We start from the raw sequence: 18,744 nt of genomic DNA on the forward strand, positions 1-18,744 counted from the left end.
AGGGCAGCTGCGCCACGGCGGAGAGGAGAGAGCTGAAGTCTGGGTGCGCGCTAGGGTGGGATACGGTCCCTCAAAGGTCAAGCCAGCTATATTGAATTTCGAATGTTCCGGTTAGTCTTCTTCAAAATAAATCCCAGATAAATTAGTACGCGCTTCATACTGAGAGAGACTGGCTGTACGCAGAGCTGCTATGGCACATTGAGTATGGTGACTTAAACAAAATAAAAAAGAGTTATACAGCCGAAATAATTGTTTATTTATTCCAAATAGACAAACAATCTTGGAAAAACCCTTTAAGTTTAGAATTAACCCCAAACAAACAAATATCAAACCATTACGCACAGCTCTTTGTTTTGGCACATTTAACTGAAGGAGCTCTAAAGTTTTAACTCTCTAAGCCTGTACTACGGCTACGTGACAGAGACAATTGACATTTTCGTCGCCTTATTTTGAAAGGCAGGCCTCTCTTTTCCGGTTTGCAGGGGCAACATTCTTCAGTCTTGACGGAGTTCACAGCTCCAGCAGCAGGGAAACACACCCGTCAGCAGCGCGCATCGGAGACACAAAAAAAAAGCTCATCGCGGACAAAGGAAATATGGGTGCGCTGAGGAGGATTCACCTCAGCCCGGTCACACGATGGATGAGCCGCTTCTGTTTCATTCACCGGGAGACCAATTAGCCCACCTTAATGAGGTGCTGGGATGCGAGGTACTGCAAGCTAAAAAGGCGGAAGGCTGCGTTTAATACGTCTGTGGATCCTGTGAGCTTGCAATGGCTGTGGCGGGGATATGCAACCGGATAGGGAATAATGTGCCTTTTTATTTTGTGATATTTTCCTTATTTTGTGGCCTTTCGTGCGGACAATTACGTTACTCTATTCCGGAAGAACTGGAAAATGGGGCACTGGTCGGTGATGTGGCGCATGACTTGGGGCTGGATATTCGAAAGCTCGCCACCCGAAAAATTAAGGTAACCTCCAACAGCGGCAAACGATATGTGATTGTCAACCCCAAAAACGGGAAATTGCTCGTCAATGAGAGGATCGACAGGGAGGCGCTGTGTGATCTGTCCAGCACCTGCCTCATTAATCTGGAGGTGCTGGTCGAAAATCCCAGCGAGGTGCACCATGTCGAGGTGGAGATTGTGGACGCCAATGATAACGCGCCGCAGTTCCCCAGAGAAGAGTACCAACTGGAAATCACAGAATCTGCTTTGCCGGGAACTCGGTACCCGATTGAAAACGCTCAGGACCCGGACGTCGGGTCCAATTCAGTTCGTATGTATCAGCTCAGCACAAACGACCATTTCGCGCTGGTATCCAACAAACCCTCCCTTAACACAAAGCACATCGAGCTTGTGCTCAAGAAGCCCCTGGATCGTGAACAGACGCCTTACCACCAAATCATTCTAAGTGCTGTGGATGGTGGGACCCCAGAGAAAACAGGCTCTGCTAAAATCAATATCCGAGTCCTCGACTCAAATGACAATGTCCCCCTCTTCGACAGCTCAGTGTACAAGGTGAAGCTGCTGGAAAATTCACCCAAAGACACCTTGGTAATCAAGCTGAATGCAAGTGATCTGGATGAGGGCACAAATGGAGAGGTGTATTACTCCTTCAGCAGCTACACGCCAGAGAGAGTGAGGCAGATGTTCAGCATGGACACTAACACGGGAGAAATACGAGTGAGGAGCAATGTTGACTACGAAGAGACCAACTCCTACGAGATGTACATCCAGGCGATGGACAAGGGACCCGGGGCCGTGCCAGCACACTGTAAGGTCGTGGTGGAAGTGGTCGATGTGAATGACAATGTCCCTCAGATAGTGCTGTCATCCCTGTCCAGCCCTGTGAGAGAAGACGCCCGTGCTGACACAGTCGTGGCCCTCATTAGCGTTACCGATCGGGACTCTGGCGCGAACAAGCAGGTGAGCCTGGAGATCCCAGCAGGCCTTCCCTTCAAGATCAAGTCATTCAGAAATTACTACACTCTGGTTACCTCAGCCTTCCTGGACCGTGAGACCACTGATGCCTACAATGTCACTCTGAGTGCCACGGATGGAGGAAACCCTCCCCTCTCCTCCCAAAAGACCATACAGGTGGACGTGGCTGATGTCAATGACAACCCACCTCGATTTGAGCAGACTTCGTACACGGTCTATGTGGGTGAGAACAATGGCCCCGGGGCGTCTTTGTGCACGGTGAAAGCTCAAGATGCAGACATCAAGGAGAACGCGCGCATCACCTACACAGTGCTCAATGACAACAACCATGGCATCCCTGTCACCTCGTATGTGTCTGTGAAGGCCGATACTGGGGAGGCTTATGCCCTGCGAGCCTTCGACTATGAGTCACTGAGAGAGTTTCACTTCCAGGTCAAAGCCCAAGATGGGGGCATTCCTCCGCTCAGCCGCGTCGCCACTGTCTACATCTACATAATGGATCAGAATGACCACGCACCACTGATAGTCAACCCTCCCGGCAATGGCACGCGCTCCTTGGAGACCGTGCAAAAGAACGCAGAGCCCGGTGCCTTGGTGACCAAAGTGGTAGCATACGATGCAGACGCTGGTCCAAATGCCTGGTTGGTGTACTTGCTGGATACGGCCACCGACCTGGACTTGTTCAAGGTCCACGAACACACCGGTGAGATCAGAACCACTCGGAGGATCCTGGAGGACAACTCCACCTCCTTTGCTCTGACCGTCTTAGTGAAGGACCATGGGCAGCCTGCTCTCTCCTCCACCGCCACCATCAACGTGGCTGTCATGGAGGTGCTGCCCAAAGTGGTCCCGGACCCCAAAAGGATCATCCGACCTCACAGCACCCTGCTCTTCTCCAACGTGACCCTCTACTTGATTGTGGCCTTGAGCGCCACCACCTTTGTGTTCCTGGTCACCGTGGTGGTGCTGGCCATTGTCCGCTGTCACGCCTACTGCACCCAGCCTGGGTCCTGCTCCCCTTGCTGCGTTTCACAGAAGCCCCCTCCAGACGGCGGGAGCAACAGCGTAAGTGTTGGTCCGCCAGGTGCGGCTGGAGCCGGGGCACAGCCCAATAGCAATGTGATGCTTCGTAGAGACCTTAAAGTGGAGCCTCACTACATCGAGGTGCGGGGGAATGGCTCCCTGACAAAGACTTACTGCTACAAGACCTGCCTGACGGCCACCTCTGGCAGTGACACTTTCATGTTCTACAACACGGGACGTCCCATCAGTGGCACCTGGGGCAGCGGTGCCGACCGCTTCTTCACCAGCGGGAGTGGATTTGTACGCAGACTGAGTATGCCTGATGCCTCGCTGCAACTCTGCCCAGAGGTGTGTCATTAACTCTTTATGTTTATATTTGTCTGCGAACCTATAGGAGGACATGAGAATCATAATGTTTGCATCTACATCACATTTTAATTAAATGTTATTTAGTTGCAAACAACTATTTGAAGCACATCCACATTATTGCTAGTCAGTTTTTTTTGGCTGCTGCAAGATGATGATATTCCTGCACGTAGCCATTCTCTTTGTGCAGCTCCCAGTTGTACTGTGCAGTCACTCGTTCCAGTTCAGCTCAGCACTCACACTGCATCAGTGTCAGTCCGGATTCCTTTCAGGGCTCCGGTGTTATTTCTGATGATTCAGAGATTTGAGTTTCAGTTTGAGGTTGTCATCACATCTACACGAGAACAGGTCACGCCCTCCTCACTACTCGCCCTGTTCCCCGTGCATGTGGGCTTGAATTCTGTGCGTGGGTGTGAGAGAGAGTGTGAGTGAGTTAAACTGAACAGTTACACTGAAGCAGTCGGGGGGTTAAGTGACTCAATCTAAACCAATTGCAAGACTTGTTGATTGGTTGTTGAAAAGGACTTTTTGGTTTGCCCGAGTGACAGTGGGAGAGATGTGCACTTGTGTGATGAGACTAAATATTGTGTCAGAGTTTGTCATTACACCCTAAATGTTTTCTTTTCCTGCTCTGAAAGGCTGTGCCTCACTTCAGTGTCACAGTGTTCCTCACTAATAAGGACTTCTGGATGTGTGAAACAGTGGTTGCCTTCTAAATTAACAAAAAACTATTAATATCAAGGCAACAATGTAACAATACTGCTGTTAGGTGTTGAGTAGGCACAAACTCAACCTAGCAAAATTAAGTCTGGGCCCTGCCTTTCTCGCCAGAATAATCCAAATGTGTAGTTCCTAAATTCTGAATTCTTGTTAATCTTGCATTCAAGCAGTCTGTATTCGAGTCTAACCTGAACAGGTGAATCCTGATTTTGTGGAATAGCATTATTTATCGTATTATATCGTTGAAGCAAAGGCTCCTCAAGTTAGTATTTTACCCCTGGATGCATCATCTGAATCATGATGTACCAGTCGCTGGTACATTAGTACTAAAATGACAAAATCTCTCACAGAGACAAGTCTAGCAGTGGCTAAATTGAATTAACCTCCAGCCTGTGTTCCTTAGCCCCGCAAATTCGATTTACACACAGAGGCTGGAGCGGCCGGCTGAGAACACTCCCCTCTGAACTGAGCTGAGGAACAACATGTGCCTTCTTTATCTGGGACACTTGCTCCAGCAGGTCGTGCGTCTGAGACCCCATGATTTTCCTTCTCAGTGTCCTTGAGATCTGAGGCTGTGACCCACATGATGCTGACAGATTCCAGTGTTGGCTGCGCTACCAATGTTCACAGTCAGTTCACACAGTGCATATGCACGGCGCCAGCTCATGAGGAAAATCATTATGAAAGGGTCAGGCACAATTAATGCTAATGAAAGATTAGCTCATTAAAAATAGGACTTTTCCCCCCATGAGGTTTCTATGGAATTTAAAGGCGTAATCCTGAGGCTAGCATGATAACACATAGGGCAGCCTGATATAGGCCAAAAAACGTCATTCATCACTACTTAGATACATGTAGTTTGGCTTAGAATGCACTTAAATAATTAACCCCCCCAAAAATCTCTATCATATTGTGAATAATATCTATATGACCTGCAGATTTATTCCTCCAATACGAAAATAGAGTAGAAAGAACGATTGGAAAAATAATACATTTGTGAGTGATTGCTCTTCCCACTGATCCAAGATTAACCAGAGGATGTGGTTGCCCTAGCGACAATGGATCATCCTTATTTTCAACAATTTACTAGAGGGCCGATCAGAGTGTCAAACACCTCAGTACAGGTTCATCAGGAGCAAATAGATTTACTCAAAGCTGTAGACAAACACACACACGGAAGTCTGTACAAACGCCTCAGCGTCCGGAGAAAGGGCATCAACCTCCCAGTGCTCCCATTTACAGAGCCACAGAGTGAGAGTCTGTCCAAAAACCCATCAATATGGTTCTCACTCACTGCCCTTTTTAAAGCCCTCGGTGTGGACCTCAATATGTACGCATGCGTGTATGATTCTGTGCTTGCAACAGGGGGAGACACAACTGCAGTGCTCCCACCACGTACCGAGCTGGGATATGCATGATGATTAATTGATGAGACCATGGCCCAGCCTGGCTCTGCACTGTATGAGAGCAAACTAAACCCACACTCTTCCCTCTCTCTATCTATCTTTCCATCCCCCCACCCTCTCTCTCTCTCTCCCTCTCTGTCTCTCTCTTGCTCGCACAGCCAAAAGCCCCGAATGCTGACTGGCGATATTCTGCATCTTTGAGGGCAGGGATGCAGAGGTAAGCACTTTCCATCTTTAACTCTTTTGCAACTTGTGATCATCGTGGAATAAGTTATTAATTCCTGTAGTGTTTACGCCCAGTCTGTGCCACCACCACAGTGATCCCGTATGTTGCTCTTTCCCTCGGATGATGCGTTAGTGTTCATGCAAATAGCCATTCCTAAAAAATCGGAACAGGCTATTCAACCAAAATGTATCAATCATAAGCAGATATGACTGCTAGTGACCCCTCAGCATCTGTTTCAACCTCCTCCTCCTTAAGGAGAAGCCGTTTACTGCTCCCATCAGTGGAGGCACTGCATTCCTCCTCTGCAGTGAAACACTATATAGGCCATCTACATTCTGAACGCCGCTTCCCCCAGTTACAGTCTTTAAGCAGGAAGCATGAAGGACAAATGAGCTGACTATGACCTTTCTCAGATTATCAGATGCACACACGCTTCAGTGTCTGCATGTAGAAGAGCCCCGCGTGCACACGCACAACACATGTACGTGGGCGTGTCTGCGTGTATTTGTACACGTCCGTCTGAAGATGAGGGGAGAAGTTGTGAAGTCGGACAGCAGAGGACATTTCAGACACCGCACTCATACTTGTTTATTCACTGGGCATATTTGCAAGCATCTCTAGCTCCATAGAGCCCCATCGCTTGACACAATTATACAAATCGCAACACAGATAGGTGTTAAAACGGACAGATGCACTCTATATGCCAAATATTACACTGGAATGGGATAAAGCTTTTAGAACCCCAGGTAAATGGGCCTACATCTACACATACTGCAGGACTTAGTAGATTGTCCTTTCCCCAACAATAATAGGCCAACTTCTAAAGTTAAGGTTGTATTGCTGGTATTGTCTTATTTCAAATTATGTGTTTTCAGTGTGCTTGCTCTTAAAAGAATATAACAAAATATGAAGAATCCATTAATTCTGAGTAAGAAAGGCACTACACATGTAAGCTTTCTTGTTAATTACCTTTTTCACAAATCAGAGAACACAAATTAAAAGGATGCAACAATTGGAATAAAGTCTGTAATGAAGTGTTTTGCTAATTTGATATGAAGACAGCTGGAACGTCAGGGCCTAATGAGTTTCTCTTCCACATGTCTGCCGCTTGTACCGAATTTTCATAATTTCATGCTAACAATGCTCACCGCTCACATTTGCACTCTACTGGTCCGTCTAACTTTGATTTAATTGGATATTAGTGTTAATTTCTATGGTGCTCAGGGTATCATAATGTGCATCATGTCATCAAGTCACTGTAACACGACATGGTTTAACATAAATCATCACCGCAATTTGCCGCTGTCATCTCTAAAATGGCTGGAGCGCACGCAGACCCAGAGACGGCTCACATTAACACTTAACCCCAACGTGCGTGCGCGGTTGTGTTGTAATCTCCCTCACTACACTGCAGCTTGTAGCACCGACAGTACTGACCCACATTCCTGGTGTAGTCGGTTACTGTAGGAAACACCAGTCCTCTCTCTGTGTGTGTCATATTCCCACACATTCCAACTGCCCCTCTGCTTGTGGACACGCTCGAGACTCCCGCTGCTCAGGACATCCATGGCCATTTTATATTCCTGGCAAATCCCTATTTATCACAGCCAGTGTGCTGCAATTTTGAGACGTGCTACAGCGAGAGGCCCAGGGGGATCACAGCCTTGGTTTGAAACGTGCATGTGTTTAATATTTACAAATTGTTAAAAAGGCACAATCGTACACAGTGAGCTTTAGAAGTGGAAGGTTGATTATTCATATTATTTGGACTAGTTGTTTTACTCTGCCTCCATGGGAAAAGCTAAGCTCAGCTAATCAGCTGTGGGCTGCAGCTTCACATTGAGAGTGTAGGAAACAATCTTTGCAGAAAAGTGAGTAGAAGTATTTAAAAAAAATTCAAATTATTCCCTCTTTTGAACAAAGAAAATATCTAAATCTTTATATTCTTTGTGTACAACCACTCAAATCAATCTAAAAACTACAAGTTGTGGTTTTGAGTGGAGGTCATGTTGCTCGGCAGCATCACAGGATGATAAGGCGGCAGGAAGTTTTTTTTTTTGGACAAGCAGCTGTTTCTCCCGTTTTGAGTCTTAATGCTATGCTACGCTAACCATCTGCTCACTGTGGACCTTATTTAACAGAAACTGTGTCAGTGGCAAGACTCCAAATAATAAAATAGTGTGTCTGTTTCTGAAAAGGTTTAAATATTGAATGATATCACAGACTTTCAAACAAACTACAGAGCACATTTGAAATGCGTTTATTTATTAGGATACTACCCAGTACATCGTGGCAGAGACATAAATGAATAACATTTTTTTATGTCCATTTGAAGGGAAAATAAAGGTCATCCAGCATGCAACATCAGAACCTGGTTTCCCCCCATGTAATGGTTTTCTAATTGATTTCCATGAGACATCACAGAGTGTAAGTGAATCTTGTCAGTGAAAAGAACAGGAAAGATGAACTGTGTCTGCTTTCACTTTGCCGTCTCTCTGAGTGTTGTCTGCCTACCAGCTACGTTGAATGAAAAAGTATAGCTCCGAAAAGTAGACCCTCTGGGTTTTCACATTACCAAAAAAAAAAACTGAAAGTAAAAATTGTGTCCTGCTTTTTGCACAAATAACAACAAAGCAATTAAATACAAACGGCAGGCAGTTCACGACATGCATTATGTTGTGCATTCCAATTGGATACCTGAAGGATTTTCATCTTATGTATGTTGTGGGAAAAACAAAAATAAAATACAGTAACATGCTTGTTAGATTAATCCTGTGGCTAAAACCTGACAGGTCAAAAACCTGAAGAATCGTACAACAGGTGCAGCAGATTATAGTCTCTTAAATGCAGTCCAGCTTTTTGTGTAGCAGCACTAATGTGTTCTGCACCATGCAGGCTGCGTTAGCCTCAGTCTTGTATGCATATTTTTCTATTTTCGTTGACCCATCAGTGGTTCTGTCATTGTCGCCACATTGTAGGTTTGCCGTTATTTCCCAAACAAGGCTTGACAGATACAGTAGGTGTTAGAAATAGCTGCCAGGAAACCAGACGCAGCTTTCCATTGCCAGAGTTCACAAAATACTTTCTGCTGATTCCTCTTCCGCAAGGATAGGCACATTTTCTACATTTGTAGGTCAGACATTTTGACAAGTGACAGCAGGGAGGTGGTGTAAATAAAATCAATGATGGCAACATTTTATTTAGCTGCTGTTCGCCCATGGCTACTTGGCTGTCGAGGCCTGAAACTGTGACTAATACTGCTAAAAATGTCCTTTTTCTTTTTTTTTCATATTAAGAAAAAAAGAAATTATCTAATCAGGTCTGTGCATAATTAATTTTGTTTGGATGTGTCGTCTGACTTTGCTGAATGTGTCCTGCGTTCCAGCTCGGTCCACATGGAGGAGTCCTCTGTGATGCAGGGAGCCCAGGGGATGCTCGTCCAGAACTGGCCCACTGTTTCCAGCGCCGCAGGTGAGTGGTTGTTTAGCAGTCAGGATGTGTTAGCTTCACAGATGGTAATAAAGTAATATATTTTGCCCGTTTTATCTGCAAAAATAATGCCTGAAAAATAAAATAAGAGATGTTTACTATAAGTCAGATGGACTGAAATGTCTGTATGTAATATGCCCTATTAATAGCTGAAACAGATTCTGGGAAACGATTTTGGGAACAGGAGCCTTCTGGTGTCCATTTCTAGTTTTGACCAATCATGTTTGACTAGGCTGTTATCCGCAGGTAAACAGTCCGTGTGAAGAGCAAAAGATGTGGACATCGGCTATCAGCCTTTTAAATCGCAGAAAGTTTTTAATATAGATTAGCAAAAAACAACGTCTGGACCTACAACACCTTCAAAAAGTATCACTCTTTGTGTTTTGTGTGGGAAAACGTAACCAGAATGTCGGTGGGTTGATTTCCGGCTCCTTCAGTCTGCATTACGAAGTATCCTTGGCCCTGACAGCCATGTTGACAGTATTTGAATAATGTGACAGACAAACTGCTGTGTATTTAAGCGCTGTATGAATGCCTGTGTAAATGTGACTTGTTCTGTAAAGTGTTGTGAGTGGTCGATAGGACTGATAACGTGATGTATAAATACAGTCCAATGCTGTACATTCTTGTGTATCATGCAGTTCAGAAATGACAAAAAAAGAAAACAAGATTAAATACATTAAAAAATTGAGACAATCAGTGGAAATGCAGTGATTTGCAGTAGAATGTATTCATTCAACCATAGTACTGAATATGTCCTAAGTAATAAATGGTTAGCTTTGCATAGGAAACCTGAAAACATGTTAATAGCTAGCTTGGCTCCGTTAAAAACTAAAAGGAACTCAGCCTACCAACACCTCTGAAGCTCCTTAATCAATATGTTTTATCTCATTTCATTGAATCATTATTAATAAAAAACTAGCCATATAATACCAAGTTGAAGCATGACGTTTTCAGAACAGAACTGTATCAGATCTCAGAGTTCTTTAAGCAGTTTTTTTTTTAGTTTTTCTTAGTTTTATCTTCTCTCATCACATTAGATTCCATCTAACACATTGAATCCATTAAGCTTAATGCATCTCAGCTTTCTTTTACTTTTGGATCAGATACTATGGTCAAACTGGGGATTTGACAGAAATGAACGATCAACACGGTCTTGACTAATAGTGTGATGCTCATTCAGAGCTTAGCGGAGACGCCAACAGCCTGAAGTCGTCGTGCACAGTCACAGACAAACAACTGTATGACCCATGAAAGCAGCTCGCAGCGTGGAGAGGTGCAGACGGAGAAACGTCTGCAGCCGGTTTAATTAATGAGAGGCGAGTTGTCCAGTGTGGGTGCGACCAGGGAGAATGTGCAGCGGCAAAGTGGCTCGTGCATCATCATTCACAGAAACACTGGCACAAAGCTAATGACTACGAAAATCTGTTACCGTTCGAGACTCTGAGTGGATCCTTTGGCGTCGGCTGACTGGAGGACTTTGTTACTAGGGAAAATTGTGCTGCCCTCCCTTCTTTGGCCCAGCTGCCGCTCATTGATTTCCTGTCCAGCTGCAGGAATTAGAACATAGGTGCAGACTTGAGGGTGACGTCTAACATCACAGTCAATCACTCAGTGAGCCAGTGACAGACCGTATCACTGTCGTCTGCAAACACACTGTGTGCATGTGAAGGCTTTTCTCTCTCTCTCTCTCTCTCTCTCTCTGCCAGGGAAATTGTTCGAGATACATGCTGTTGCACCAGTTCCCTGTTTCTCTGTGCTGGTTTGCTGCAGAGAAATGTGACAAACCTGCGCGTCTGGTTACGTAAAAGCTCAAATATTGTCTTCAAGAAGAATATCACACCGCAGCCTGAGCATCGGTGCATTGTTGCATCAGGAATTCATTTCGTAGGAGTGGCTCAGCGCTAATGTATAGAAATCTAGCGGATGGCAGGTTGATCCTCTTGCAGGTTTTTGCCATAATGAAACTATCTCATGTGCTGTGATGCATCTAAATGCAGCACCCTCACAACTGTGTTTATGTAAGTGACCTGTGGTGCAGATGAGACGTTCGTCTGATGCCGGAGGGGGAGACGAGCTATTATCAGTCATGTGAGAAAGTCATGTGGAGAAAAAAAGAGAGAAGGAGAGATCCGGTCAAATTAAAAGCAATTTTGAAGAGAGGGATCAGAGGAGATGTACTTGGGGGGGGTAAAAAAGAAGGAAGGTGTGGGGGGATGGAGGAAGGAAGGTTAAGAGGATTGGCAGGTTCCTGCGGTAGTGTTGTTGCTAGGGAACGCCATGTGACCGGTTGCCTGGCAACACTGTCTAACGGAGAGATTGCTGCAGCAGCCGCACCCTCCATCAGCAGGGAGTGGGCGAAGGCAGTTTCCAAGGCAACCGGTCATATCTCTGAATGGGAGATTTAGAGACGGGGGGGGGCAGAGCAAGGGACGGGGACACTGCAAGGGCAGGTATTAAGAAGAAAAAGAGGGCAGGCTGTAATTTAGAGGGAACACTGGTTTCGGTGGACGTGTCTCATGCAGAATAGATGCGACGTGCCGCGTGCACCACTGTCAGATTTGAACAAGTGCTACAAACCACCAGAGGGACGGTTGTAGATGGGAGCGTATCTCGGAACTAGACAGGAAATAACACGGGCTATTTTGAATGTAGGACACCAGGTTACACGAAATGAGGCTTCAAACACCCACATGTCTACACCAGGTGTCATGGCAACCTCCTCCCAAGGAGCGTTACTGTCCTGCTTACCAGCGGTTCCACCATAATCCGATTCAGACACGCATCCGCTGTGAAATGTTGGCTAATGTGAAGCCACCGCAGAGTAACAAATAATCCTCCAGGTCAGAGAAGCTGTAGCACAGAGGAGGCAGAGCTCCTCGGAAATGTGTCAACTCTTGACATGAACCGCTCCTTGTGAATGAACTATTCACACGCACATACACAGGCCTCAAATGAATACATGGACCAGGTTTCTTAATTAACAACGTCAGGGTCCCTAATTTGTCACAGCCAGTGCAGAAAGCCCTGGGGTGTCCCAAGACGACGAGACAATAGTCACTTGATTAAACGGTAAACAGCAACACAACATTTGCGCTCAGATGCTCATGCATAGGCATGTGAAATGCTGCAGTGCCGTCAGCTGCACGTAAGCCAAAAATGCACTGCTACGCTGCAAAGTGCACAGTGTTACTGCTGTGAAGAAAACCGTATTCTATCACGGCTGCTTGTCCAGTCATATTACACACATTTCTCTATGAAGCTGATTTTAGACACATTGGGTCCAGCATCTAACGCCAAGAGCTCTTGAATCTCGTTCTCTTTCCATATTGACATCTTTGTCTGCTTATTGTTTGTGTCTGGTGCCTCCTCTTCATCCGGATATATTTTTGCATTCATCCAGTTTTGATAGAAATGTCATGAACATGCCCACTCGCTCGCTGTGAATGTTACTGCTGTATTCTCACATGAGCTGGTTCTGTAGGCGCAGTTTGAGACAGGAATCAAGACACAGAAAACTGATTTGCATATGTTTCCTTTGGAGTTAAAGCAGAAAGAAATTCAGTTCTGTGGAGAGTAAATAATTAATAAAAAGGTCATAAAGTTTTCAGGACACACACAGCTTAGATCATAAGGTATTTAGACAGGTTATATAAGTATTTAGACAGGTCAGCAAAAACTAACTTTTCAACTACAAAATAGGTTTCAACCACACTTAGTTATTTTCCACTACACCCCCTTTTTGTCATTTATGACAACATAAGAGAATGCACAACTACAGAAAAGAGATGGTCTGGTTCTGGAACTCTCTTGCAGTGACTGGCATGAATCCACGTTGTCCTTTCAGCGACCTCTACTGCCGTGTGTGTTGTTAGCGGGATCTGGGTACGGTCCTGTCCGGCGTCTATGTTGACAACTTTTCCCGCCTAAGGTCTTTCACTACCACCCAGTTACTGGGCATAAGCTCATGGAGTGGTCCAGTCGTCGGGGTAGGGCGTGCCTCTTTGACAACCCATCTGTGCAGCCACATTTCCTCCAACGAACACGCTCCTCCACTGTGGCTCTAAGTCGGAGTTCTTGTGAGTGAGCCGTGGGGGGTGGTCGACCTGTAAGAGAATGTGTAAGACAGATAGTGGCTGGCAAGCGGCTGCTTTCGCTGCTGCATCCGCTCTGGCATCACGTTGTGATGCTGAGACGTTATTAGGTGGAGGAGGTTGTTGAGCCTGGGCTCCTGCCTGCAGGAACATCTGCTTGTGGTGGACTTTGGTGTTGTTCAGGTTGTCGTCTTCTCGGCGGGGCAGATTCGAGGTCGGAATCCTGCATTTTGAGACTTTGAGACACTTGTGAGGAGTCATCTGTCCCTGTCAGTGTTTGTTTTCCTTCCCTTTGATGCAATTCTTCTCACCACATTCCGCATACTTTCCTATCTGCCTGAAATGTAAGTTTTACTTTTCTGGCTTGACTTACTTTTTCTTTCTCCTCTAGTTTCAGTCTCAGCTGTTTTAGCTCCCTAATACTAAAACTTCCACCAGCTGGATACCCACATTTTTTCATCCACACTTGTATCTGGCTTAGTGCTGTGTCAGCATAGTTCCTTCACATGAAGTTCATGTTAGGAATACTCAGATCAATTCCATTATCCAAATCTTTACATTTCTTTTACCTACTTAAAAGAATTATTATGTTTAGTGTTGGTTACCTTAAGTCTTCAATCAATCTCCAAAATGCTTTTGTAAGGAGTAATAGGAAACATAGTAATATAAACATCCTTAAAATAATGTAATACCCCCGATATAATATAGTCAATAGTATTTTCCTCTTATAATTACTTGGTCACTGGTGATTTTTCCCTTTCTTTTCTTTTTTTGCTTAATACATTTTATAAAATCCTGGCTGACCAATCTAAATCCTAATGCCTCAGGAAAATTGTTTATGTTGCACACTTGGAGTCTTGCTTCACACAATCCAAACACTAACCAGTATTATATCATTCTGTGGTTGTGGTCTTAGCAAACTCTAAGGTACCTCGTCAGTCTACCTTCCAGGTTTCTTCTAAACCTTGGTTAAATATTTACAGGGCTTTCACCCGTCTGGGATCCCATCCCCTTAACCCAACTTCTCCTTAACATTATGTACGCCGTTATAAAATACAGCTTCAGATTCTCACCAGATAGATCACAGCAGCTCTCGGCCCCCACGTCTCACCCGTCCTTTTGGGGAGGTTGAGGTTGGAAACGTAGATGTAGACAACCAGTCCTGATGCGCCCAGTCGTGCAATCCCACGTCCGACACCAAATTGTGATGGAATCAGAAACTACAAGGGGCTGCAACACGAAATTTGTCTTTAAGTATTTTAATAGGGGCTTTCTGCAGAAGGGATCCACACAGGGATCTCAGAGTGAAGATGGAGAACAGTCAAATGCAAGGATCTTATACAGGAGAACTAAGACTGTTTGTCTGCCATTGTTCACCTCTCATATCCGACAGTGCACGGGAAACATTATAATCCATAATCTAACAGGCACAGTGACGGAGCATCAAATCGCCATTAAACAGCAGCTTCAGGTAACAGGAAGCGATATGAGAGTTATATAAAATGGAGGTGAATTGTTTACAGCACTGCATCACCGGCTCAATAAGCTCATCCGCAGTGTGCCTCAAACATCTAACTTTATACTCACCGGCTCTCTGTTCAGTTTATTTCAAGCAATCTTCCTCGCCCCACTATTAATAGCGATTGACTGGGACTCATTTCCAGCACTGGAACCTCTCTCTGGGATTTAATACCCAGATTAAATACAGACAGACCATACCATCAAATGTCATAATCCTCAGAAACAGACGAGTATTAGAGCATTAGACCACTGACTTGACTAATGGTATCATGGTAATCATGGTAACACCTGACATGGAATAATTGTGAAACAAGCTAAATTACCCGAGCCAATTATCTGCAGTTTTTCTTTTTACAGACCTAACAAGCTGTACTTTAAGTGAAATTACACAAAACTAGAAATATGATGTTCTTCTTTATATATTTAACAAACACAGCTATACTCTAATAAGACGTAACATGTCGTACTTTATATCAAATTACACTAAACTTGAGAAAACACATTACCTAAGATATAATACTCTTTGACACAGTTGTACCAAATTATACTTAAATTAGAAACCTCATATGATATTTAAAGATACACTATAAGACACCAATGACCAACTTATGCTATAATTACTTACCGGTCTATTTATAACAAGTCAAACAAATCACTAAGAGGCCAGGGGACATGGTTTTGAACATTTCACTTTCATTTTCCCATTTCTTTTTGCTCATGAGAAGACATTGGTCCACTTTCTGCTGCTTCTTCCCACGTCCCCTCGTAGCCTAGATGTTCTCCAGAGAACCGCTGAGTGGTACAGCCTAGACATGGCTTTATAGTACATGCACCAACTGGGACTGTTATCAGACAAAGTCACTATCCATCTCCATCCAGGGGACCGTCAAAAGAAGAAGATAGTATTGTTAGTAATGTCTCATTTGATAGGAAACTGTTGTTTTATCAGAACATATTCAAATAATTGAACTGTCAATTTTTTTTAATAAATGTAGGTAAAAAACTTTAAAAACCAAAGCCGGGTTAAATTTGGATTTTCATTATGACAAAATACTTTATTCTGTCATGTTCTTGTCTTTCATATGCAAATATCTTAATGTAGGTTAATGTCAGTCCTTTACAGCATCATATCTGCACGACTTAGTACAGCGCACGATAAATTTGCAGTGAGTCATGGCTCAATAATAAAATAACGGCGGCCTATTAAATGTGTCCAGTCGATGCACTGTACAGCTGCGGTCCTGCAGAGCCACTGTATCTATTGACAAGTGCAGGGGTGTCCATTACATCCACTCTTCTTATATTCATCCTCGAACAGGATGAGACTCATTCTCAGAGGGACAGTGTGCATATGGAGACTGTGCATTTTCTGAATACTGTATACTTCCCTGTGGGAAAGCGGTTGGAACCGTTTCAACACTCCCGCAATTTCATAAATAGCCGATAATGACAAAAAAAAAGAAATCAAACAGAATCTTTTTGCATGGTTCTGTGTTTGATCTAAATAAAATCCAGACGGAAAGTAGGTCAGCGCAGCGGGAACTGGTGTGGGCCTGAGAGCACCATGTCTTCAAAACCCACCCACCCCCTTCTTTCTTAGTATCTCTCACCCCGTTTGTCTCTCTCTCTCTCTCTCTCTCTCTCTCTCTCTCTCTTCCTACCTCCCTTCTCTTTCTTTTCTTCTCTCCTCATCTCATCAAAAATCCTCTTTTAACTTTTTCACCTTAATAGCCGTCATACTACCACTTTACATAATATTTTGTCCCATAAATAGATCCTATCTGCTGATGATGATCTTTTTTTCTTTCTTTTTCTTTCTTTTTTTACAATCGCCTTCTGGGTTCTTTCTCTGTCACATTTGTACTTGAAAACTAATGAATCCCAGTCTCTGGCCTCATATGAGGTTGTAGGATTATGTTGCAACCAAACATCCAAAAATACAAATACGAGTTTAGCGTTCCTGCTTTTAAAGGTTAGTACCCTCCAGTGTTGCCTCCTGTGGTCTTGGCTGAACTGAAAATATCGACTCCCTGTGGCTATCGCTTCACTGTCAGGCGATCTCTCTGCTCGCTGTTGCTTGAGTTTGATCATTCCTCACATGCCTGTGTCAGATTTGGGACCATCTCAAGTAAGCAACAACCCATGACGAGCAGAGCAGTTATTGTAACATAGATCACAGTGCGATGCTACTGGCATTAAGGGGGTTGGAGGGGGAAAACAAGTTTTTCCCAGTTAATCTTGATCTTTATTTGAGTCTTTGGATTGGGCCCTTTTTCATCTGTACCTACTAAAATGTGTGCAGTGATGATGCATTTGTCACAATGGACTCGCTTGGGTAATACCTAATAAAACAGGATATAACTGTTTTTATGCTTTGACTTGAACGGGTCAAACTAAATCACACATGTATGTAACTGCATATGCTGGTTGTGTTTACTAAGGCTGAGTATTTCTCCTGCTTCCTGTCCTCATGAGTTGGATACCTCTTTTACAAGGTTAGCAATTATATGCAGGGTTTTGTCACACGCCAGTAAACGCTGGGTGTTTGTATGTTTTTCAGCAAAGCAAACCAAACAGACTTGAGCCATAGACTTAAGAGTCACTACATTAAGTGTCATTTAGCTGACGCTTTTATCCAATTAGTGCATTCAACATCTATGAGGGGCTAATAGGGGTTCAGCCCATGCCAAGGACACTTCAGCATCGGCTGGAATTCGAGCTGCCAACCTTCTGGAGAACGACTGCTCTACCCTCTCAGCCACAGCCGCCCGAGTGGTACCAGTATTATCATCAAGCTCTCGACAGACAGTCACATCGCTCTATTTTACATTATGTTCAACTTCCTCACAGGGAGCAGTCTGGTTATATTGGTTGTTGAATAAATGTATCGTGTGTATACTTAACAAAATAACCACTATTTGTTTTCTGTCATATTCTCTGTAGACGGTGATGGTGGAGAGCTGTCACCCCCGGTGGGAGCTGGAGTCGACAGCAACAGCTGGCACTTCAGATACGGCGCCGGGCAGAGCTACGGCCTCCCTCAGCCCATGCCCATGATGAGGCCCGGAGAGATTCCCCCCGAAGCCTTCATCATCCCCGGATCCCCCGCCATCATCTCCATCCGCCAGGACGCGGGCCCTGTGGACGACAAGGGTGACTTCATAAGCTTCGGCAAGAAGGACGACGCCAAGAAGAAGAAAAAGAAGAAGAAGGACAAGAAGGACAAGAAGGATAAAGGAAAGGATGACGGTGACGAATAGAGGAGAAGGAGTGATTTGAAAACAGAGCAACCAACAAACTTTCATCCCAATTTCAGAACCAGAAAAAAATCGAAATGCATATTGTAGAACCGGGGGATTCTCTTTGCACCATATTTGCATAGACACTGTACAGTGGCCAAACCCTCATTAGACCAGGCCTGGCTTCCCCGCACCATGCAAACCTGCAAAACCAATGTTCGTCTCCCTTGCTTGGCTCATTTGGCCCACCACTTCGGCCAAAGTTTATGGTACAACAAATGGTACAACAACAAATGCTCTAGATTTCATCGGAAGGCTGGACCAAATTAAAATAGAAGGCAATTTATCAGATTAGAATAGCCCTGCCGTGATTCCCACTTTGTATAATGACACACAAAGACACCTGAGAAGGTGTACGATTTGTATCTGACCATTGTCAGCTGAGGTGGCCCGCCTTGGCGTCTCTGTCTATATGCAGCCCCCCTTACTTTTTGACTCGCCTAGTTGGAGGTGAAGATGAAGCCAAACTTAAAGAAATGAAACAGAGGCTTTCGTCTTTAGTATTATGGAGGCCTTATGGTCTTTTGTAAAAAAAAAAAGAAAAACGAAAAAGTAACAACAAAACAGTACATGTACCATGAGATTAGCACCTTTCTAAGAGAACGAGGTGGCTGAGACGAACAGGACCACTCTCTGATAAAGAGCTCTGTTTCAGTGTA

The 18,744-nt window shown here is 44.5% G+C and overlaps 1 protein-coding gene across 1 annotated transcript; it reads left to right on the forward strand.

Moving 5' to 3' along the window:
• Positions 1–771: 771 nt before the first annotated feature.
• Positions 772–18,046, forward strand: LOC128457158 (protocadherin alpha-C2-like). The gene is made up of 4 exons (XM_053441723.1): positions 772–3,312; positions 5,615–5,673; positions 9,068–9,153; positions 17,730–18,046. The coding sequence occupies exons 1-4, from the start codon at positions 772–774 to the stop codon at positions 18,044–18,046; spliced, it is 3,003 nt and encodes a 1,000-aa protein (XP_053297698.1).
• The last annotated feature ends 698 nt before the right edge of the window (positions 18,047–18,744 follow it).

The sequence above is a fragment of the Pleuronectes platessa genome, chromosome 15 (assembly GCF_947347685.1).
Source record: "Pleuronectes platessa chromosome 15, fPlePla1.1, whole genome shotgun sequence".
In the NCBI taxonomy this organism is placed as follows: domain Eukaryota; kingdom Metazoa; phylum Chordata; class Actinopteri; order Pleuronectiformes; family Pleuronectidae; genus Pleuronectes; species Pleuronectes platessa.